The sequence below is a fragment of the Staurois parvus genome, unplaced genomic scaffold (genome assembly GCF_062004578.1).
Source record: "Staurois parvus isolate SC_StPar_1 unplaced genomic scaffold, SC_StPar_1.0 ptg000578l, whole genome shotgun sequence".
Lineage (NCBI taxonomy): Eukaryota > Metazoa > Chordata > Amphibia > Anura > Ranidae > Staurois > Staurois parvus.
In genome coordinates, this window is record NW_028318374.1 from 3,965,576 (window position 1) to 3,990,528 (window position 24,953).

The window sequence follows — 24,953 nt, forward strand, 5'->3', positions numbered from 1 at the left end:
TAGTTTGAGGAGAGTGTCTGTGATCTTCTGAATTTCTTTCCTGGTTTGTGTGATCTTGAATCCTTGGATCTGTTCGAAAACGTTGTTCTGTCCTAGGACTGTTGTCTTCTTGGCCCAGATCTATTATTTAAAGTGCATTAAAACCTGAAATGCTACTTATAATGTAAAATTCCAGGCTAGATCTAACCAATCATAAAACTGAACCCACCCTTCTCCTAACTCCAATCCTAGGGGTCTCCAAAGTTGCTAAGCAAAGGGCAAGTTTACTGTCCTTCAGACTTTAGAGGGGCCAGACCGTTGCCAGTGTGAGTAGAAAATGAATGTACTGGCATCGGTAATAAGGTCCCATCATTTGTGTCAGTGGGAGGAGTAGTGCCCCATCAATAGTATCAGTAAGAGGAACAGTGCCCCATCATGTGTGTCTGTGGGAGGAATAGTGCCCCACCATTTAGGTCTGTGAGAGGAATAGTATACGATCGTTGGTGTAATTGGAAGGAATAGTGCCCCATCATTGGTGTCAAGTGGGAGGAATAGTGTACTATCGATGGTGTCAATGGGAGGAATAGTGTCTTATCCTTGGTGTCAGTGGGAGCAATAGTGTCTTATCCTTGGTGTCAGTGGGAGGAATAGTGTCTTATCCTTGGTGTCAGTGGGAGCAATAGTGTCTTATCCTTGGTGTCAGTGGGAGCAATAGTGTCTTATCCTTGGTGTCAGTGGGAGCAATAGTGTCTTATCCTTGGTGTCAGTGGGAGGAATAGTGTCTTATCCTTGGTGTCAGTGGAAGGAATAATGCCCCATTATTTGTGTCAGTGCGAGGAATAGTGCCCCATCATTGGTGTCAGTGGGAGGAATGGTGTAATTGGAAGGAATAGTGCCCCATCATTGGTGTCAGTGGGAGGAATGGTGTAATTGGAAGGAATACTGCCCCATCATTGGTGTCAAGTGGGAGGAATAGTGTACTATCGATGGTGTCAATAGGAGGAATTGTGTCTTATCCTTGGTGTCAATGGGAGGAATAGTGTCTTATCCTTGGTGTCAGTGGAAGGAATAATGCCCCATTATTTGTGTCAGTGCGAGGAATAGCGCCCCACTGTTAATGTCAGTGGGAGAAATAGTTCCCCAAGGGCCAGAAAAAGGCAAGCAAAGGGCCACAAGTTTGGAGACCGCTGCATTATACTAACTACCCTGTAGATGAAAGATGTCTACTTACCTATTTTCAGGGTTTTTGCTCCAGACTTTGTAAATTTTGATTGGCAGGAATTTGCCTCCTCAGCACTGCCCTTTGCACTGTGATTTTAGCTGTAAAACCATTCTTACTAAAATCCCCCCAAAAAAGCCACTTTTGACCATTTTCAGGTATTTAACTAATGTGCTTTTTAATAAAATACGTGCTTGTTTTTCTTTCTTCATCAAAAATACCCACATTACAATTCACATTTCATTTGAGTTTCATTGGTTTACAAAATGATTGGCATTTATTGTTCTGAAGGTGAAAGTTCCACTTAGATGGCAAAGACCATCTTTCCGGTGGCTCCACTGCTCTTTATGATGTCATCATGAGCTTGGGGAGCTTCCTCTAGGGTGTATTCCGGTCCGATGAGGGGCTTCACCCAGCCGGCTTCAACCCCTCCAACAAGGGCCGCTCCAATCTCCTTCCAGTCTTCCTAAAAAAACAAAATATTGTATTAAAATATGTTTTGTGCTACAAAATCTTGGATCATTCACTGTCAGTGAAAGTCAGTTGAAAAGGGATACTGCTGGAATCTGTGTGTGTACGCTCAATGTCGGATCTTACATAGGGTTGATCACTACCTCCTCGTGTGACAGTGTTCAGGTCCGGTAAGTGGCTGCTGTGGCCAGAGCAATGCATCCTGGGAGGAGGCGACATGCTCTCACGTATCCAAAAGCGCCAAGTATTTTGTAAATGGCTCTGACAGGACATCAGAATGCAGAGAAGGTCATTTGGTTGGGAAAGTGATCTTTCAAGAGGCTATGTCACTTTTTCCTGAATAGGAAAAGTGAAACAGTGAGTCTCTATAAAGTGATGCTGTTGCAAAATGGAAAATGGTAAAAAGAGATGTACCTGCAAAAGAAGAAAATAGAAGACTATGGGGTGATTTACTAAGACTAGAGAGTGCAAAATCTGGTGCAGCAGTGCATGGTAGCCAATCAGATTCCAGCTTTTATTTTCAAAGCTTAACCACTTGACGCGCAGGCTATAGCCGAATGACGGCTAGAGCGCGGTCATCTAGTTCTGGGAGGGCGTCATATGATGTCCTCCAGAGCCGCGCGTCCCCTGGCGAGCTCTGTGATCGCTGTGTCCGTTGGTCACATCTGATCACGTGACATGGTAAAGGGCCCTTTTACCACATGATCAGCTGTGTCCAATGACACAGCTGATCACAATATAAATACAACTGCCGGTTATCGGCTGCAAAAATCGATTTGCAAAATTTTATAACAGAAATTAAGAAAAAAAACCTTTTTTTTCAAAATATTTGGTATTTTTTTGTTTGCTTAGCAAGAAATTAAAAACCCAGTGATGACTAAATACCACCAAAAAAGCTCTATATGTTTAAAAAAAATTGATGAAATTTCATATGTGTACAGTGTTGCATGACCGCTAAATAGTCATTCAAAGTGCAATAGCACCGAAAGCTGAAAATTGGCCTGGACAGGAAGATGGTGAAAGTGCCCGGTAGGCAAGTGGTTAATGGACAAGCTGAAGTTAGAAGCCGATTGGCTACCATGCAGAGCTGCACCAGATTTTCCACGCTCCAGTTTTAGTAAATCAACCTCTATGAGACTGCAATGCTCAAAAGACAGGGAAGTTCTGGCTCGCCATCCAACAGGGAGGTAAATATTCAGAGACTGACATTGAAATGAGCTTTTTCTATTTCTAATCTGTAACACCAGAACAGCTTTTACAACTCGAATTTTGAAAATCTCCTGTACTTCCAGCCAATAGCAGCCTAAGTATTTCTCTCAGAAAAGTTTTCCTTTAACGTGAACACCCAGAGGTGACTTGTTTTACCCCTCCTGTGATGCATGTTCTCCTATCTCACTGCGCATCTGATGCTTGACTCCTCTACAGTGCCGTGATCAAAAGTGCCAAAATCCTTTTTTGTTCACAGGATGGCTCATTTACCCCATAGTGGTGCCCATGGATGATAAGCAGATTTGTGCCCTTCCTTATCCTATATATTAAAAGGACCCAGTCATGTGAAATTCATGGAGGCTGCCATTGCTGATCTTTCCTTTAGAGAATGATAGCTCCCTGGATGTCTCTGCGTCAGTACCAGTACAGTACAGGAGTTTATTCTTATTAAATATGAGATCCTCAGCCATGGAGAGGGAAAAGCGCCCAGTGTCAGAGGTAGTACCACATTTACAGGAAAGATTAACAGTCTTTTATTGAAGATAATGGATATACAAGTTGAGCCGACGCATTTCGGGGAAAAGGACTCTCCCTTTTTCAGGGCTTTAGGTATGTGTGCGCAGAGGTGGGTTGACTCTACAGAGGTACCTGGGTTTCTTGTGAGAACAGATGTTAGCGATGACGGATGCAGTGACAGTGAATCAAACTAATTAAAAGAAGGCCCAGTCTCTCTTGCCTGAGACATAAAGGAGCACTCCCAACCCTGTGGAAGTCAATAGAGTCACAAGCCCAAGAACAGAATTCACAATAATGTTGGGTTAAAAAGCATGACATGTAGGAGTGCCCAGATTGATACATCACCAAACCAGAGGAGAAACACATATTCCCAGAAGCTGAAGGATGACGCATAATCCTGGACCCAACAGTAGGTTGCTCAGCCCAGGAGCCACAGAACAGTGGGAAGGGTGTGTGGATGGCAGCCACTGGGATCACTGAGATGAGTCCAGGATATGTCCGGGTTGGGAGTGCTCCTTTTATTTGTTTTTTTGTACTCATGTCTCATTACTGGTCAGATGAGTTGTTGGAGCTGCCCAAATGGTGGTTGTCTACTTATCCCCTGGAACCTCATTGCGCTTGGTATTTGCACCTTTTCTTGCCTAAGAGAGCATGTCAGAAGCTAGGGCGTAAGGCATTTTTCCAATATCTCTTATAGCCCTATATGGCAGCCCCAACCCCCTGCTTAAAAATAATGCTAGGTCTGGGCTCCTTTCTTCTTGTTAGTTACCTTGGATGAGTTGTAGAAGTACACTCCGGTGATGCTGGACTCCGTGAACATTGTATCTCTGGGGTTTATTTCAATAGGTCCTCTACAGCCAACAACCTGTTGTAAAGGAACAGAATACAGTTAGAAGCCTTTATATTACTCTCAGGCCTGATGAAAGGGTTGTTGTTATCTTTTGAAATTTATTGGATTTTTGTTAGTTTTTGAATTGTGACAAAACTGAAATATTCTAGTTTGGAGACTGTACAGTACATGGCATGTGTGGGTCCAGTTAGCAGAATTTTGGCAAGTGGTTGTGCGGCACTGACAAGCTGCACAGCCAATATCTAGCTGGATAGGGGAATATAAAACTAGAAAGGCCATACTGAATATGTACAACTGTTAGGTTCCTATTCTATCTTGGGGCTGTGGTGAGTTAGGTTTCAGGATCACCCCCCCCCCCCCTCCACAATTTGTTTTTTAATTCAGTGCAAAAAAAAAAATTGAAGAAGGAAGTCTTGGAGATGCAATTGCAATACTTACTATCACTCTTCCTCCAACCGATAGGAGCTTAAGATCATTATTCAGGTTATTGTTGGCGAGCATTTCCAATATGATATTAATTCCTTCTCCTCCAGCTGCTTCCTATGTAACAAGATAGAGAGTACAAAGAGGCACTGTCTGCCAGTCAACTTATACTGATATTTGTAGGGCTTTTTTTCAGCTAGAACGCAGTGCTGGCAACTCCAGCATTGAACGTATATAATGGCAACGTGTGCTGGGGAGTACTGAAAGGTCTATTGATGCTGGCTACTGGGGGATCTATTGTCACTGGTTGGGATATATTTTTGTGTGGTGGTCTATTGTTTCTGGGGAACTCTATTGTTACTGTAAGGGATCTACTGTTGAGGGAGGGGTCTATTTTTGGTGGCTGCTGAACAGTTAATTGATGCTGGCTGCTGGGAGATATGTTGATGGGGTGGGTATTTGTTGCAGAGCCCATTGTTGCTGAGGGGGTATTGTTGTAGGAAGGATCTATTGTTGCTGGGGGGGTCTTTTGCTGCTGGCTATGGGGAATCTTTTTTACTGCTTTTCTTGTTATTACCACATTCCATGCAAATTACTTAGCACCACAAAATGATACTTGGCTCTGTACTCTAAAAGGAGGAGTGGTACTGGAAGGTAGGTGGAGGGTAGATACAAAAGATGGTGCTCGGAGGTGGGGGGGGAGGGGTGGAGACCAGGGGTAACCTAGAAAGGGCGAATTCCTGCTCCTATTCTTTGAATAAAAAAAAAAAAAACCTTGAATATTTTAATCCATTGAAAACCACCTTCTATAAAAAAAAATGTACACCCCCCCCCCCAATAAAAAATAGATATCTTGGCTATGCAACTTATACAAATAAACACATAATTTCTCAGATAATGTGTTATATACACACAGAGCTCACCAGTGCCAATCTAAAATAAATAGATTCTAGAACTTTGAATGTCTCTATATACAAATGATCCCATTATTATTATTATACAGGATCTATATAGCGCCAACAGTTTGCTCAGCGCTTTATAAAATGTATATTCATGCATATTATGAACCTATTTGTTTTATATTAGCACCTATGAGCTCTGTTTCTTATAAAGAAAAAAACACCACAATAAAATAGAACTGTTTTTGGGGGCAATTTATATTATGATCAATTTCATACAAGTGGAATCTAAAGGACGGGTACAGACCCCCCTTTGCCAGACTTTGGACTCCTCTACAAATTGAATAAAAAATGTAAAAGATAAAACATAGGGTGTTTATTTATAGGAACTATAGCTTCATATTCCTGTATGGGGAAGTCTTTGTAGGTTTATTTTGAAATGCCTTTATTTGTGAATTTATTATCCTTCTAGGCTGATGGAAGGGACCAGGGGCAGACCGACAACTCATGGGGCCCCAGGCAATAGTGGATAATGGGGCCCCTGTGTCCTTGCCCAAACTCAAAAAAGCCTATGGTCAGTCCACCCCTGGAAGGGACACTTTATTCCTGCGATGTGTTGGTTGTTTGTTGATGATGCTTGAATTATACCTTCTTGTTCTGTGATTAGACTGATTGGACCCATGCATTAAACAAGCATGTTGGGTGTCTATCAATTACTTTTCACAGTTGACTCTTTTTGGATCAGACTGTAAATGTGTTAGCACTTCCACCTAGTAGCACTAGGGACCTCTGTTTAAACCCCTACCATGGCACTACCTGCCTGGAGTTTGCATGTTCTCCCTGTGCCTGTGTGGGTTTCCTCTGGGTACTCCAGTTTCCTCCCACACTCCAAAGACAAGCTGGTAGGTTAATTGGATCCTGTCTAAAATTGGCCCTAGTATGTATATGAATGTGAGTTAGGGACCTTAGATTATATGCTTCTTGATGGCAGGGACTGATGTGAATGTATTATTTTTATTATTATTATTACTATTACAGGTACTTCTAAAGTGCTGTCAATTTACACAGCGCTTTGCATGCATATTGTACATTTACATCAGTCCCTAACCCTCAAGGGGCGTACAATCTAAGGTCCCTAACTCACATTCATACATACACATACTAGGGACAATTTAGACAGGAGCCAATTAACTGACCAGCAAGTCTTTGGAGTGTGGTAGTGTGGCACTACGGTCATACCAACAACCCCAGTGCTGCCAGGCAGAAGAGCTAACCATTTAGCCACTGTGCTGCCCATATGTAAATTGACAGCACTATTTAAGTACCTGTTATTAATAAATAGTAAAATAAATTCATCTACCTATCCAATCCATTAATGTCAGACAGATTTTTTTCTTTAATACACAAGCCAAAGCTTAACACATTCTCACCTGAATCTTCTCTATATAGTCATGTTCTCTATGGTTGAAGACTTGGTGAGCACCATTTTGTAGAACTAAATTTAATCCCTCTGGGCTTCCAGCAGTCCCGAATACTCGAAACCCGTAGGCTCTGGCAATTTGGCAACAAGCTATTCCTGTCTATGAGATAATGAAATACAGAAGATGAGCCCAATACATTGACTGGTAATGAGAAGAGTAATTTTAGCAATTCTGGTAGCTTAGCTAGAGACACTGTTACATTTTAGGGCAAAGTGGCAGTGTCTCTTGGTAGCCCCTCCAGTGTTTACATCTGCCAGAGCCGGAAGTGACGTCATGGCCTTCCAGTATCATAGAGAGCTCTATGGTAACCCGGCCCTGCCAATAGATTGGTTTACTGATCGCATGGGAGAGCACAAAGAGGTGCTGTTGGGCGGTGGAGGGGACACGTCCCCTCCTGCTTCTTGTAAAAGCAATACAGTGGCTAATCAGCGGCTAGGATGGCTTTACAACAGAGGGAATCACTGGCTGGAAAGAAAAAGATATCTGCATGAGGCCTGTACAGTTGCAAGAAAAAATATGTGAACCCCTTGGGATTACGTGGAGTTTTGCATGAATTGGGCATAAAATGTGCTCTGAACGTCATCTAAGTCACAACAATAGAAGAACACAGTCTGCTGAACATAATACTACACAAACATTAGATGTCGCCATGGTTTAATTGCACATAACATGTAAACATTCACAGTGCAGGGAGGAAAAAGTATGTGAGGCCCTAGCTTAATGACTTCTCCCAGAGCTAATTGGAGCCAGGAGTGAGCCAACCTTGACTCCAATCAGTGTGATGATATTGGATGTGTTGCTGACAGCTGTCCTGCCCTTAAACACACACCTGTTTTGGGTTTACTGGTTTCAAGAAGCACTGTCTGATGTGAACCATGCCTCGCAGAAAAGAGCTCTCAGAAGACCTATGATCAAGAATTGTTGACTTGCATGAAGCTGGAAAGGGTTACAAAAGTATCTCCAAAAGCCTTGATGTTCATGTGTCCACGGTAAGACAGACTGTCTACAAATGGAGAACGTTTAGCACTGTTGCTACTCTCCCTAGGCGTGGTCGTCCTGTAAAAATGACTGCAAGAGCACAGCGCAGAATGCTGCATGAGGTAAAGAAGAATCCCAGAGTGTCAGCTAAAGACCTACAGAAATCTCTGGCACATGCTAACATTTTTGTTGACACATCTACAATAAGGAAAACATTAAACAAGAATGGAGTACATGGGAGGACACCACGGAGGAAGCCATTGCTGTCCAAAAAGAATATTGCAGCAGGTTTGAAGTTTGCAAAAGAGCACCTGGATGTTCCACAGCACTACTGGCAAAATATACTGTGGACAGATGAAACCAAGATTGAGTTGTTTGGGAAGAACACACAACACTATGTGTGGAGAAAAAAAGGCACAGCACACCAACATCAAAACCTCATCCCCACTGTAAAACATGGCGGAGGGAGCATCATGGTTTGGGGCTGCTTTGCTGCCTCAGGGCCTGGACGGATTGTTGTCATTGATGGGAAAATGAATTCCAGAGTTTATCAAGACATTTTGCAGGAAAACGTACGACCATCTGTCCGCCAACTGAAGCTCCGCAGAGGATGGGTGATGCAACCGGACAATGACCCAAAGCATACAAGTAATTTAACAAAACAATGGCTGCAACAGTACAGAATACGCCTTCTGGAGTGGCCCAGTCAACCCGATTGAAATGCTGTGGCATGACCTTAAGAGAGCGATTCACACCAGACATCCCAAGAATATTGCTACACTGAAACAGTTTTGTGAAGAAGAGTGGTCCAAAATGACTCCAGATCGTTGTGCAGGTCTGATCTGCAACTACAGGAAATGTTTGGTTGAGGTTATTGCTGCCAAAGGAGGGTCAACCAGTTATTAAGTCCAAAGGTTCACATACTTTTTCCTCCCTGCACTGTGAATGTTTACATGTTATGTGCAATTAAACCATGGCAACATCTAATGTTTGTGTAGTATTATGTTCAGCAGACTGTGTTCTTCTATTGTTGTGACTTAGATGATGTTCAGAGCACATTTTATGCCCAATTCATGCAAAACTCCACGTAATCCCAAGGGGTTCACATACTTTTTCTTGCAACTGTAGCTGCAGGCATCATCCAGATTTCTCCACTCAAAGGCCAGGACTTCATATGACATCATAAGGGCGGGAAGTGGTTAAGGTTCTTTTGCGGTATATGTCAAGGAAGCTTAAAACTCTATAATGTAATTATGCACTTTACTAAACAGAAAAGGCTGAACATACAACTTCAGGAAAACGATTCATAGCATGCAAAGTATAACAAACTATGCTCACAACATGCACAAGCGGACTGACTATCTTCCTAGCAGATAAGCCTGTACACTGTATGTGATGGGCATAAACTAGACAGTTACTTAAATTGGATATTTCTTTATGAAGAAGTCATCTTCTATGATCCAGTATTTTCCAGACTGCTTTCTACTTCTTTGGAGTCCTCAGCACAACTCTCCTAGTGCCCCTTTGTCTTGAGAACATGGTTCCTAATTCTAATTCCCTTCCCCTATTTCCTGCTACATCATATCTTGTAGCAAGCTCATAAACCAGTCCCATGAGTTCATTAGCATATCAATAGGGGAGGCCTAGCCTCCTAAAATCTAACAATTCACATATCTAAGCTATAAAAAAAAAATCACCAACATACACTATATTGCCAAAAACATTGGGTCGCCTGCCTTTACACGCACATGTATTTTAATGGCATACCAGTCTTAGTCTGCAGGGTTCAATATTGAGCTGGCCCACCCTTTGCAGCTATAACAGCTTCAACTCTTCTGGGAAGGTTGTCCACAAGGTTTAGGAGGGTGTCTATGGGAAGGTTTGACCATTCTTCCAGAAGCGCATTTGTGGGGTCACAATATCGGAATATTCCATTCCAAAGTACACTGATGTCGGGGGAGGAGGCCTGGCTCGCAGTCTCTGCTCTAATTCATCCCAAAAGGTGTTCTATCAGGTTGAAGTCAGGACTCTGTGCAGGTCAGTCAAGTTCTTCCACCCCAAACTCGCTCCTCCATGTCTTTATGGACCTTGCTTTGTGCACTGGTGCGCAGTCATGTTGGAACAGGAAAGGGCCATCCCCAAACTGTTCCCACAAAGTTGGGAGCATGAAATGAGTCCAAAATGTTTTGGTATGCTGACACCTTAATAGCTCCCTTAATTGTGACTAAGGGGCCAAGCCCAACCCCACACCATAATCCCCCCTCCACCAAACTCTACACTTGGAACAGTGCAATCAGGCAAGTACCATTCTCTTGGCAACCACCAAACCCAGACATGTCCATCAGATTGCCAGACAGAGAAGTGTGATTCATCACTCCAGAGAACACATCTCCACTGCTCTAGAGTCCAGTGGTGGCGTACTTTACACCACTGCATCCGACGCTTTGCATTGCACTTGGTGTTGTAAGGCTTGGATGCAGCTGCTTGGATATGGAAACCCATTCCATGAAGCTCTCTACGCACTGTTGTTGTGCTAATCTGAAGGCCAAACGAAGTTTGGAGGTCTTTAGTTATGGACTCTGCAGACAGTTGGCAACGTTTGCGCACTGTACGTCTCAGCATGCGCTGACCCTGCTCTGTCATTTTACATGGTCTACCACTTGGTGGCTGAGTTGCTGTTGTTCCCAGTTGCTTCCACTTTGTTATAATACCACTAACAGTTGACCGTGGAATATTTAGTAGCCAGGAAATGTCGCGGATGGACTTATTGCACAGTTGGCAACCTATCACGGGACCACGCTTGGAGACACTGAGCTCCTGAGAGCGATCCATTCTTTCACAAATGTTTTGTAGAAGCAGTCTGCATGCCTAGGGGCTTGATTGTATACACCTGTGGCCTTAGAGGTGATTGGAACACCTGAATCCAAAGATTTGAAGGCTGTCTTAATACTTTTGGCAATATAGTGTATCCATAGCAACACACATAGCAATACAAACACTTATTTTTGTTTTTTTTTGTTTTAATTTGTTGAGGAAAGATTAGAAACCTTGGTGGTTTTTTTTTTAATTGTTGGCATCTTGATTGGGAAATCATGCTTACTGTTCTGATGTAGCAGGAATATGGACAGTAGTAAAAAAACCTGACAGTGGGACTAACCCTTCCACACTATACCAAAATTTGTTTGGAGATCCATAATAATGTGTATTTTCATACAGTCATTTTCACTGCATGTGCTACTTACCCCTCCACTTGCACCATGTACAAGGACTAGCTCTCCAGGTTTGCCATGTGCTCTTTACAAAAAAAAAAAAAAAAATTATATATATATATATATATATATATATATATATATATATATAAAATATCACATACTAAAATGACTTTAATTTTATATAATTCATGCAGATGCTAAAAAAACATTATAAATCTTTACATGTATTTTATTTATGTGAAGAAGAAGATTTATGTAAGAACCTGATTTTAACTTTCCATCAGTTCTCCTGAAAAGCAGCATTCTCACTGGGAGAAAAGGGTTCGTACAAGGAGCCAGTCAGGTGTGCTGCAGTGTACAGGAGCTGGCAAAAAAACATTTGGACAGTAATTTGATTCTGCTTCTCAAGTATATTTGATCCCAGAATCAAATAGGATAGGAGGAATAGGCAGGGTTTATTTAAATGTATGTATTCTTTAAGCAGTTTGTGACCTCCAGTAACCACATAGGCGCAGTTCTGTATTAAAAAAAAAATCATCATATATGGTTTTTGTCACTGAAGACATTGAATAAAACTAGTACTGAATTTACCAGCATGCTCTGGCAGTCAACCTGGAGGACGCCTTAAAGTGCAGGAGATTTAAAGTGTGATAGTACTTTTGGTTTGGAAAAAATAACAAATTAAATGGTAACTTTCACTTTGCTTACTTCTTGAAGAGCGCTCTGTAGGCTGTGAAGTAGGGGATGGATATGGCCGCTCCTTGCTTAAAGCTAAGCTTTTCCGAAAGGGGATAAACAGTATCTTCCGAGGCAAGTGTGTACTCAGCGTAACCCCCTGTAACGGTAGCCCTGGTAAACACACGATCACCTTTCTGAAAAAATATGTGATACATAAAATCCAAAATGTTTATTTGGAAATATACTTTTTCCATAAAATGGAATAGCTAAAAAAAAAAGACTCATAATTTATATTAACATTTTAAAGAATACATTTACTTGTTAGGGAAAGACAGCCCCCCCCCCCCCCCCGCACATATGACTCCCCTTAAGCAAACCAAATCATGGTGTTTTTCACACCCTGGCCTACTCACAGCTGTGCAGTGTTTACAGTCCAAGGCTGGAGTGTGGAGCCTGGAAGGGGTTCCTAGGGAGGGGAGCCTACCTATAGGCTGGTTGCTGGACAGGAGGATCTCTACTGGTTCGACTTCTCCTTGGGAGGACAACCTGTTAGCAGGGAAGGAGCCAGCCCAGCGAAAGGCCTGAAAGCAGCTACCAACCCCTAAGCAAACCAAATCATGGTGTTTTTCACACCCTGGCCTACTCACAGCTGTGCAGTGTTTACAGTCCAAGGTTGGAGTGTGAAGCCTGGAAGGGGGTTCTAGGGAGGGGAGCCTACCTATAGGCTGGTTGCTGGACAGGAGGATCTCTACTGCCTTGACTTCTCCGTGGGAGGACAACCTGTTAGCAGGGAAGGAGCCAGCCCAGCAAAAGGCCTGAATGCAGCTACCAACCCGTGCTGGCAGGATAGGACAGTGTGAGTTCTCCTATACCCCTTGGGCTAGATAAGGGGAGAGGATGGTCAAGTGCAAGTCCCAACTAGTACTCATCCATGACTACTTAATTGTACACTCTTGGGTCCCCTTGCCCAGGGATACCCTTAGAGTTCTAAAATTCATTGGGCATCCCATTTACCCCTAGACCCCATCCATGTTTTTAACCCCTAATAAAAAAAACCCGTAAAGCTAAGTTCAAGGACTGTTTTACTGACTCTGAAAGTACAAGTGTGAAAAATGTGTATTGCCTGGAAGTGCAGAGCATAGTTGGACTCACAAATCCAATGTCCCCTAAGGGTCTATGACACCCATAAAATATTGAACAATTCCATGTTATGTAGATTGATCCGAAATGTTTTTCATTGTTGCCCATCTAGTGCACCTGTTGTTAATTTCAGTAACACCAACGCAGCTCAAACTGATGAACAACCCCCTCTGCTACTTACCTGACCACATCAATATCCCAGGCGTTTCATTGACTTGATGCTATACGCTGATTAAAAGTGTTCCTTTAATTGTTTTGAGCAGTGTATTAGAAAAAACAAAAACAGAGGGCAAACCAGTCTTGTACATTACCTTTTTATATTCTTTATTGAAGAAATAAAATAGATAAGTACTCACAAACAACATATGATGTCAAGCTCATCAATGTCCACAGTGTCCCGCATGGCCTGGTCCACGGTGGGAGTCCTAAAATGGCTGTCACATTTACAGGGCAGGTCCCCTTCTCCTCAGAGTCAAGTGATAGTCTTAAATAGTCAGACATTAAATACATTTTTCTTACCTTGAAAAAAGTTATTTAATGACGGCCTATGTAAGGCTATCCTTTGGCTTTAAGGGACAGGGGACCTGCTCTCGAAACATGACAGCCATTTTGGGACTCAGGCAGTGGACCAGGCTATGCGGGACACTGTGGATATTGATGAGCTTGATAGTGTATGCTGTTTGTGAGTACATATCTGTTTTATCTGACAATCACAGCTCCTTCTGCTCTAATGACATGTAACAGGCTGTGCCGATCTTCATATTATGCAGAAGGGATAGTCCCATGGGAGGACTGACCATTTGGAAACTCGGGCACTGCCCGAGGGCCCGGGGTCAGTAGGGGGCCCCATGAGATACCCCTGGTACCATTTTTATAGGCTTTTTTGAGTTTGGGCAAGGACACAGGGGCCCCATGATCCCCTATTGCCCAGGGGCCCCATGAGTTGTCAGTCCGCCCCTGGATAGTCCTACATGTGGTTCTTATCTATGTGAGTCCAGTTCTTCTTTTCTTTGCAGAGGGAATCCTGGAACAAACATGAAAGGATTGCAGCTGCCCACAGTCTCATTTTTCATGGAGCACTGTAATCTAGGGGTCTGAATGCAGACCACCACTATGGGGAATCTACTCCTAGGGGCATAAATTTACATACGGCTCTCTGCTCAACACATTCTGGAAAGGTAACCCTGTTACAGCCATAAGTCAACACCCAAAAAAGGCCAAAAGAGCAGTTCCCCAGGACAGAGTTATCGTAACCTTCTCTGTGTGTGGAGGTAGCCATCTTGGTAAGGGCAGGGCATTGCTTCCTGATTGGCGATCTTATGACTAATGGTGGATTATTCAAGCAGTACTAGAAAAAGATACAGAAAGCACAGATCCACAGAATGAATGAAGCAAATAAGGGAGATACTTGCTCTGAAAGTTCTCAGATACAGATTCCACTCCAGCAAGGAAAACAGTGAGCACTACTGTAACAACATCACCAAATCTCATTCCAAAACTGGTGAGGTACATGAGTATGTGTTTCAGGAGAAATTCAAAACAATAAGGTTGAATTTTCAGCTTAGGCACAATTAGCATTTCTAGATGTTCTGGCTAACATAGCAAACCTTCACTTTTTGTGTTTAGGTCCACTTACCACTTAAACAACAACACACACACACACATACAATGGGTTCGTTTAAGGTAAATATATAAAAATATCAATCCAAATATTAATAATAGTGCTGCGCTCCCATGCTATTAATAGTGTTTGCCCATGATATAATGTGATCATAAAATAAATAATTAAAAATAAACTTATATATATCTGTGACTAGTGTTCATGTACAAATAATAAACCTGATTACCAAAACCTAAACCAAAAAAGACATAAAATGTGATGACAAAAAAAAATATACATATTTTTCAATGAAATCCAATAAACAATTATAACTCAAAAAATGTCCGTATTAGGTGAACAGTCCTCTTAATATATGGAAAAATCTTGTGACATCCAATGAGTGAAAGACCAATGAATACTGCTATATTATGCGCTCACCTCCTTTTTGGCCCAATAAATTTAGGCTAAAATTGCTTTTTGTCCTGGAAGGACAGATGTAACTATTGCTGCTCCAAAAATCCTTCACAGGCGATTCCTCATGGCAATATATTGGTAATCCACCTGGTGATTCTCCAAAAAGATGCTCCCTGTACTGGATATGGATGGATATCTTACCTCCAGGGGTCTATCTCTCCTTATATCCCCTCCAGAGCTTTTATTCTACTGATCCTATGCTTTCAGAAAATGGTTTGGGCTTTTTTTTTCTTCACAAACTCTGTCAGGTAAGCCACAGAGCCACATCAAGGCACCCTGGTAATCTGTGGTTCCTAACTCAATAAATTAGGAACAAAATGAGATATATATATATACAGTTGTGGCCAAAATTATTCAACCCCCAATGCTGTAAAGGGGTTTAGGGACTATAGTGTACATTTGGAATTGTATTCAGAATCAAATCCTACAAGGACGTTGTAACTACCCAAATGCAACTAAAATGACATCAATTGTTTATGTAATACAGTAGTAAATGGTTCTTATGTGGTTTCTTCATTGCCACAATTATTCAACCCCTTAAAGACTACCACTCTGAAGAACAGAGGTTCATACAGGTGCTTTCCATCAGGTATTGAAAACACCTGTGGATGTCACCGAGCAGCAATCAAGCATAATAAGCACCAATTAGGCAGCTTTAAAATGACTGTGATACTCAGCTCCTTCTAGACATTTACTGGTGTGGTTACAAACATGGTGAAGGCAAGAGAATGGTCCAGGAAGACAAGAGAAGAGGTGATTTCTCTTCACAGGAAGGGCAATGGCTATAAGAAGATTGCAAAGATGTTAAACATACCAAGAGACACCTTAGGAAGCATCATTCGCAAATTCAAGGCAAAGGGCACTGTTGAAACGCTACCTGGTCGTGGCAGAAAGAAGATGCTGACTTCGACTGCTGTGCGCTACCTGAAGCGTAGAGTGGAGAGAAGTCCCCGTGTGACTGCTGAGGAACTGAGAAAAGATTTGTCAGATGTGGGTACAGAAGTTTCAGCCCAGACAATAAGACGCACACTGCGTAATGAAGGCCTCCGTGCCAGAACTCCCAGGCGTACCCCCTTGCTGTCTCCAAAGAATAAGAAGAGTCGACTGCAGTATGCCAAAAGCCATGTGGACAAACCACAAAAGTTGTGGGATAGTGTTCTGTGGACTGATGAAACAAAATTAGAACTGTTTGGGCCCATGGATCAACGCTATGTTTGGAGGAGGAAGAACAAGGCCTATGATGAAAAGAACACCTTGCCTACTGTGAAGCATGGTGGAGGGTCAATCATGCTTTGGGGCTGTTTTGCTTCTGCAGGTACAGGGAAGCTTCAGCGTGTGCAAGGTACCATGAATTCTCTTCAGTACCAGGAGATATTGGATGGAAACGTGATGCAGTCCGTCACACACCTGAGGCTTGGGAGACGTTGGACCTTTCAACAGGACAATGATCCCAAGCATACCTCCAAGTCCACTAGAGCATGGTTGCAGAGGAAAGGCTGGAACATTTTGGAGTGGCCATCGCAGTCACCAGACTTAAATCCGATTGAGAACCTCTGGTGGGACTTAAAGAAAGCAGTTGCAGTGCGCAAGCCTAAGAATGTGACTGAACTGGAGGCCTTTGCCCATGAAGAATGGGCGAAGATACCCGTAGATCGCTGCAAGACACTTGTGTCAAGCTATGCTTCACGTTTAAAAGCTGTTATAACTGTAAAAGGATGCTGTACTAAGTACTAAGATTGAATGTCACTTGGGGGTTGAATAAAACTGATAATGCTGTGAGCACAGAAAAGACATTTGTGGTTATTTCATTATAACTGTTATGTTATATTTGTCTGACCTACAAGTGCCTCTTTAATGTAAATGTAAGCAAGATGACTGAATGATCAAAAGCAATGTCAAACTGGCCAAAACACTCAATTTCAGTGGGGGTTGAATAATTTTGGCCACAACTGTATATATAAATATATTTATTGTGGGTTTCAAGTGGTATACTAGAATGATGCCTGCAGCTACAGGGGCATCATCCTGGTATTGTTTTTTTTCTGCAGCCAATTCTCTGTAATGTAAAAAATATCCTAGTGGTCGCTGGATTGTTTTTACAGGCAGTGGGCGGGGGTTTCTACCCCCCCTCCCACCGCCCTCCAGTGAGCCTGGACTGAAGTTGGTGGTTCTGATGGCTTATAGAGCTGATTTGGGACTGGAAAGTCTCTGATCATCTCTATGGCATGCAAAACTTGAAGTGACGAGTATTTTGTCACTTCTGGCTTCGGCCATTTGTTTACCGGCCATTACCAGCAAGGAAAAGCTTCAGGTTGAACCGTTTCGAGTTTGATCGAAAGCTTTTAAGGGCAGGAGGAGAGATATCTCAGCAGGACTTTTTTCAGCAGGATCGCAGTTCCAGCACCTCCAGCACTGAATGTGTGTAATGGCAAGGGGTGCTGGAGGATCTATTGTTGCTTGATGCTAGTGGATCTATTGTTACTGAAAGGGATATATTTTTGTGTGGTAGTCTATTATTGGAGAGGTCTATTGTTGCTGGGAGTCAATAGATGCTGGAAAGGATCTACTATTGAGGAAGTGGTCTATTGTTGCTAGCTGCTGGAGAGTCTGTTGATGCTGGGAGATCTGTTGTAGCTGCTGGGAGTCTGCTGTTGCTGGGGTGATATTTTCTTATCAGGACCCATTGTTGCTGGAGGAATCTATTGTTGCTGGGGGGGAGGTATTTTGCTGATGGCTGCAGGGGATCAATTTTTCTGCTTTTATTGTTATCATTAACAAATTCCATACAAATGATTTAGCACCACAAAATTATACTTGGTTCTGTATTCTCTAAAAGGAGAGGTAGCAGGTGATGGGTAGCGGGGTGGAACCAAAGTGAAGGTGCACAGAGGTAGGTAGGGAGCGGAGACAAGAAATGACTCAGAAGGGGGGAGTTCCTGCACCTATATTTTGAGAAAAAAAGCCCTGTGTCTCGGTAATGAGTACCTGTCACTTACAAAATGCTATCACAAGGGAAACCTTCTTACAGTATGTCTTGTTCATACTCCAATAACTGAGAGCACATTTGAGGACCACATGTCTATAGATTCAGTAAATCCTATTCTACAGGTCTCATACTCCCTGCATTATGACATCAGTTCTTGCTAGTAAACAATGCGTTGATTTCAGACCTGACACTTACCTTAAATGAGACCACATTCTTCCCTACGTCTTCCGCCACCCCAGCAGTGTCAGTGCCCAGGGTGTATGGTAGGTACGGTTTCAGAAAGTGAATTCCGGCTCGAATATAAGTCTCAATGGGATTAATTCCACACGCATGAACACGGATCAAAATCTTTGAAAGATAAAAAGAACAATAACAGCAAAGCAAAATAATCCTTTTAAACGGAAAACATGAAGGAATTCAATACATTCTCAAGCTGTAAGCCCCATCTCGTAATGGCTCATTCAGACAGTCGACTAGGCCCGTCCTCCATGCAGAGGCGTTGGCAGATGTGTGTGCATCTACCTCGGAGTTGTGTGCAGGCAGCCCATAGAATGGATGCACACGCAGTGATGGCACTGACACAATGCAGTAACCCCTAGGGTCCATGTTACTAACGATTATCATTATTATAATAATCAAGAACAACGTTTTTTAGGATCAGGCAGGATAAGAAAAAGGAGTGCAGACCAAGAGGAAAGAGAGGAGGAAGAAGAGTACATAGATCCACAAAAAAGGAGGAAGGTATAATTGGTAAAGGTATCTTTAACCTTAGTACTACAACCCTTTCAGACAATGAACTGAAGCTCCTTGATAAAGGATTAAAGTACGCACCGGCCAGAACCCTTAACAAATTTGAGACGTTTATAGACGTGCACAAGTTCGCCAGAAAATTGTCCATAAAAAGACATTTCCAAACTAATCCCATTGCTAAAGATGTGACTAGGATTAGAAATATTAATTCCTCTAACCTCGGTAATGCATCCACATTTAACCCTCCACCACAAACTAACTCTGCAGTGGGTCTCTTTAGAGATCAAACCCTAAGAGACTTGCAGAAACTACAAGTTAAAAAAGTATATACAGACGCAAGCCTCAAATATGCAACTAAATCACTGCTAGAGAAAAATGACTTGGTCATCCGCCCCGCGGATAAGGGTGGAGGAATAGTAGTCCTTAATAAACAGGATTACATGGAGGAAGTATATAATATCTTGAAAGATACCTCCAGATACCTCCCCCTTAACTACAACCCTACATCGTCTTTTAAGAACGCCCTGAAAACTATCATCAAGACAGGCTTTGAGAGAGATATCATTGACAAGAAAGAAAGGGACTTCCTCTGTCCCAAGGCACCTAAGATACCAATCCTTTATATCTTGCCAAAGATCCATAAAGACCCTCTAAGACCCCCAGGAAGGCCAATTGTCAGCGGGATTAATTCCCTTTGCTCCAAGATCGGGCAATATATAGACCATTACCTACAGCCACTAGTAGTCCATACCCCCTCATATCTCAAGGACACTAAACAGGTCCTAAATGCCATCAAAGACGCAGTCATCACTCCATCTACAATATTGGTTACGGCAGATGTTGAATCACTGTATAGTAACATTAACCATGCAGATGGAATGCGAGCTGCAGAATGCTACTTAAGACAGCAGAGCCCTCTTAGTTCCACCCATATAGATTTCATCATAGAATTACTTGAATTTGCAATGGTCAAGAACTACATGTGGTTCGATGGCAGATACTATTTACAAATAAAGGGTGTGGCTATGGGGGCGAAATTCGCCCCCAGTCTCGCCAATCTATTTATGTCCTTCTGGGAGGAGGAGATTATATATTCCAGGGACTGGCCAGAATTGACCTTCTATAGGAGATACATTGATGATATTCTCTTGTTGTGGAATGGGGATACACAATCACTAAATAATTTCTTCACAACTCTGAATTTTAACAATCAAAACATTAGACTCACTTACAACTTCAGCCATGAAGAAGTTAACTTTTTAGACCTCACCTTGATGAGGGTAGATAACAAAATTATCACCAAAACGTTTTTCAAGTCGTCCGACCGGAATAGCTACATTCCTTTGGACAGTTGCCACCACCCCAGCTGGCTTGCTAACGTCCCTAAAGGACAATTGCTAAGATTAAGAAGGAATTGTACTAACACCTCAGACTTTCAGATACAAGCCGATATTTTGAAAAAACGTTTTTTGGAGAAGGGCTATAATGGGGTATCCCTAGATAACACTATCCTAGATATTACCCAGATTAACCAGGAGGAACTCCTGGGTACCAATTCCAAGAAAATGAATGACATTTTTTGTCCGTTCATCACTACATTCTCTGTCCAACATAGATCGGTTAAATATATCATCAGGAAGAATTGGAACATATTAAAATCAGATCCAGTTTTGAACAACATACTTCCTGACACACCTGAAGTAATTTTTCGGAGACCAGCCATTCTCAGAGATAAAATATCTCCTAATATTATTAACCCCCCTGCCCAACCACTCACACTATTCAATATGAAGGGTTTTTTCCCCTGTAACAGGTGCATCGCCTGCAAGTGTAATGGAATTAGAAAGAAGAAAATCTTTTCCTACAATTCCAGTCAAACACACAAGACATACCAAATAGATAAATTTATTAGTTGCAACAGCAAATTTGTAGTATACCTACTTGAATGCCCGTGCTCCAAACAATATATTGGCCGGACCACCAGGAGGCTTAGGGATCGCCTTAGGGAACACATTGCCAATATTAGAAAAGGTTACAAAGACCATTCTCTATCTCTACACTATAGACGTTTTCACCATAGAGATCCCACATCACTCAAGTTTGTGGGGATCGACTCAGTCACCCCACACTGGAGAGGTACACATAAAGTGAGAGCAGTTTCCCAGCTGGAGACTAAACATATTTTTGAATTGGGTACTTCCCATCCAGCGGGGCTCAATGTAGATCTAGATCTTAACTGTTTTATTGCTAATGGATGATTTAATTTCACCCCATTTTTTCCATGCTTTAGTCGCATGGGTATGGACGCTTGATTTGACCTTTTCACATGCGCTTCTACCTTAGTACCTTCCATGATCTCTCAATGATGCGCATTATTTCTTAGGTTGGTACAGATCTAGCTCTGCAGCCTTCTTATCTTTATTTTGTTGTATCCTTTGGGAATTTTTTACTTAACTTTTATGCATATTATGTTTTTATTGAATGTTGACAAATTTTAAGTTGCATAGTTATAATGACGCATGTATATATTTACTGAAATACTATCTAATTGGAAATTAGTTAGTATTTTGGCGCTATCGCGCCTTTTTTACATATATTTTATATAGACTCACATCGGATTGCTTTATATAGGTGTAATTTACACCATTGTTGAACTTGACTCCATTTGACATTCATTTGTCAATTATAGGGCATTTCCGCCCTCCCACCCTGTGTCTTCGAGCTCCATTAAAATGGAAGACGGAGCCACGCGCATGCGCCTTGGGTTTTGCGCATTGGCGCACACGCTACTGCACATGCGTCATTATGCCTATATATATGCGCCCATTCGCGTCAATACGTCAATGGTTCCATACCTCTGAAGATGTGCGTGTGCACGTAACGCGTAAGGAGGAGCCTGGACGTCGAGACGCTACGCCGCCGGAGCCACGTGGAGGCCCGGCGGCCACTATTCGAAGTGCCAGGGTTAGTTGTCTTGCTGACACATCTGTATGATACCTGCCTGCTTTGAATTGGATATCACTATTTTGAATAAAGCTGCCTTTTATGACCTACTTCACTATGGGTGTCCTTCCCTAAAACTCCCTTGAGGAGCTTTTGCTTGCAGAACCTGGATCTTGGAATTCTACTTCTAATCGAGAGAAGGAAGATCTGTTGCTGCATTTACGGAGGAGGGACCCACCATTCCTGTAACCGGACCAGCTTCACTTCCCTCTGGATTGATGACCCATGAGCTTTAAATGCACACTGCGTTTATGTGTCTTACTTCTGGTGAGTGCGTTTTCCAGCCATTTCCACACGGATCACCAATTCTGAATTCACATCTGACACTGGATACGTTCATATGAACAAGACTTTTAGTGGACAATTTTTTGTCATATTGTCACTATTTCAGCGCTGCACTATTTTATGTTACTGACACAATCGCCTGTCAAAGTATGGCATGTGGGAAGGAGCGGGTGTGAGGATCCGAAAGCAAAAGGTAAGATTTGTGTACCTGATCCTCGCCTGGTGAAGGCACTGGAGCGTCCTTGCAGAACCATGGGCAGATGTATGTGCATCCACCTCGCAGTTGCATGCAGGCAGCCCATAGCAGTGAAGGCACATGCAGTGCCGGCACTGACGCAATCATATGTAAACGTTTGCCATGTGGGCCAGAGCAGGTGCGAAGATCCGAACACAATATGTGTGTAGCTGATCCTCGCCTGGTGAAGGCAGAAGAACGTCCTTGAGTTCAAGTACTGCTGGCTTCATGCACAACCATGGGGAGATGTATGTGCATCCACCTCGCAGTTGCATGCAGGCAGCCCATAGCAGTGAATGCACATGCAGCGCCGGCACTGAAGCATTTGTATGTAAACGTTTGCCATGTGGGTCAGAGCGGGTGCAAGGATCCGAACACAGAGGCAAGATGTGTGTACCTGATCCTCGCCTGGTGAAGGCACAGGAACGTCCTTGAAGAGTTTAAGTACTTCTGGACTTCCAAATTCCTGGACCCGAATAGCACGCATCATTCTCCCCACCGACGCCATGCAGGACGCACTCTGAAACACAAATAAAATGTGATCATTGGCTGATAGTAGATGTAGACAATGTAGGAAAGGTGAAGTAGGGTAAGAGACCACAACTGCCTGTCATGTTGGTCCTCTGACTTCAGCACTGGCTCACTAACCCTGACAAGCTATAGATAAGGACGTCTGACTTTCCTCATCTGTCTACTTCCAGGTGGAGGACTGGAAGAGGAAGCCAGGGGACCAGCAATGGCAGCCCCCATATTGTTATCATGCAACTTTCTGCAGCTGCAGTGCAATTAGAAGTCCCAAGGCTTATAGGACATGCTGGTGCATGTAGCTCCACAAGTTCCAGGTCATGCTGGTGCATGTAGCTCCACAGGTTCCAGGTCATGCTGGTGCATGTAGCTCCACAGGTTCCAGGTCATGCTGGAGCATGTAGCTCCACAGGTTCCAGGTCATGCTGGTGCATGTAGCTCCACAGGTTCCAGGTCATGCTGGTGCTTGTTGTTCCACAAAACAGAATGCCAGCAGAGACTAAAATCTACAACAAAATCCTCATCTCATCCCAGTGTGATCTGTATATTGTCATGGTAGAAGGACAGGCTTCACTACCTTCCTTTGCAGCTGACCGATCACTCTATGGAACATTCCTTCTGCCTGTCATTACCATACTGGGGGGTGTGTCAGCATCATGTGATTGGTGAGCACAGGGACTGCCATCTTTGATTTGGGCAAATCCACCTGAAGGCTTTGATTATTATGCTGAAAATCCTGCAGCTGGCATTATAATATGCAGAGTAGAGCACGCCAATGGGTGATTATGGGCACCACATCGCTTGTAATCTCAACACCAAAGCATCACTGCCAAAAGATTACTACTATATATCATGTAATAAAAATGTATTAGTTGATTGTTACATAAACTTTAATAGAATAGTAATAACACTTGAAATGTTACTAAACCCACAACAGTAAAATCAGTCTGTATATGCAGCAAAGCATGCTTGTTATACTCACTGTGGAACCTAAGGGGTTAATCCTCTGCATTGTGTAAAAGGCTGTTTTATCTGTCTTCTGTGATCCTCCCCTTCTACTGTCCCCAATCTGCTGATAGAACAGAGCCTTGGGATCAAGCTGCACATGCTCACTTTAGTGTGTATTGCTAGAGAGGTTTTTTTTTTCTTGGGAGTGAGCATGCGATCAGCACGCATATTATACTCGCTGTGGAATCTAAAGGGTTAATCCTCTGCATTGTGTAAAAATGCTGTTTGATCCTGTCTTCTCTGCCCCTCCTCTTGTTCAAATGTCCACGTCTTATCTCCTGATAAGACAGACTGAACCGTAGCCATTCTGCACATGCTCAGTTTGGTGTGTATTGCTAGAGAGTTTTGTTGTGTTTGTTTTTTTCTTGGGAGAGTGCATGTGATCATCCCAGGTCCAATCAGCACTGTCCAGACAGAGGGTCAGGGGTCCTGCATCCTCGTAGAGCAAAATGAAAACTCCTCCTACAAGCTTTAACCAATGCTTTGCTGGACACAGAAGTCACAAGACTGCTCTAACTGCTGATAAGAAAAGGTATTTAGCAGTTTATATTTACTAAAATAATTGCATTTCCATGTTGTGTGTACTGTGGGGGACCGGATATAGTGAATGCAGGGTCCGGGGAGACCAGCTATAGTGAATGCAGGGTCCGGGGAGACCAGATATAGTGAATGCAGGGTCCGGGGAGACCAGATATAGTGAATGCAGGGTCCGGGGAGATAAGGTATAGTGAATGCAGGGTCCTGGGAGAGCAGATATAGTGAATACAGGGTCCTGGGAGACCAGATATAGTGAATACAGGGTCCTGGGAGACCAGATATAGTGAATGCAGGGTCCTGAGAGACCAGATATAGTGAATGCAGGGTCCTGGGAGACCAGATATAGTAAATGCAGAATCCTGGGAGACCAGATAAAGTGAATGTAGGGTCCTGGGAGACCAGATATAGTGAATGCAGGGTCGGGGGAGACCAGATATAGTGAATGCAGGGTCCGGGGAGACCAGATATAGAGAATGCAGGGTCCGGGGAGACTGG

General features: G+C 42.9%; 1 protein-coding gene across 2 annotated transcripts; it reads right to left on the bottom strand.

The window, feature by feature from the left end:
* Positions 1–1,349: 1,349 nt before the first annotated feature.
* LOC149450223 (zeta-crystallin-like) lies at positions 1,350–23,538 on the bottom strand. Of its 2 annotated transcripts, none has more exons than XM_089692171.1 (9): positions 23,491–23,538; positions 22,786–22,908; positions 18,311–18,463; positions 11,946–12,109; positions 11,268–11,319; positions 6,997–7,146; positions 4,683–4,784; positions 4,164–4,259; positions 1,350–1,664 (listed from the first exon to the last, which is right to left on the bottom strand). In XM_089692171.1, the coding sequence occupies exons 1-9, from the start codon at positions 23,524–23,526 to the stop codon at positions 1,503–1,505; spliced, it is 1,038 nt and encodes a 345-aa protein (XP_089548297.1). In that variant the 5' UTR covers positions 23,527–23,538; the 3' UTR covers positions 1,350–1,502. The 2 variants fall into 2 exon arrangements, with proteins under 2 accessions (XP_089548297.1, XP_089548298.1); XM_089692172.1 differs by lacking the exon at positions 23,491–23,538 and adding an exon at positions 23,037–23,468.
* Between the last annotated feature and the right edge of the window lie 1,415 nt (positions 23,539–24,953).

Excerpts from the sequence above, each read along its gene's own strand:
- LOC149450223 (XM_089692171.1), bottom strand. The coding sequence starts at position 23,526 with ATGTTCCATAGAGTGATCGGTCAGCTGCAAAGGAAG. Across the intron at positions 7,147-11,267 it reads TACATGGTGCAAGTGGAGGG|ACAGGAATAGCTTGTTGCCA; the intron begins GTAAGTAGCACA and ends ATTATCTCATAG. Across the intron at positions 4,785-6,996 it reads ACTATATAGAGAAGATTCAG|GAAGCAGCTGGAGGAGAAGG; the intron begins GTGAGAATGTGT and ends CTTGTTACATAG.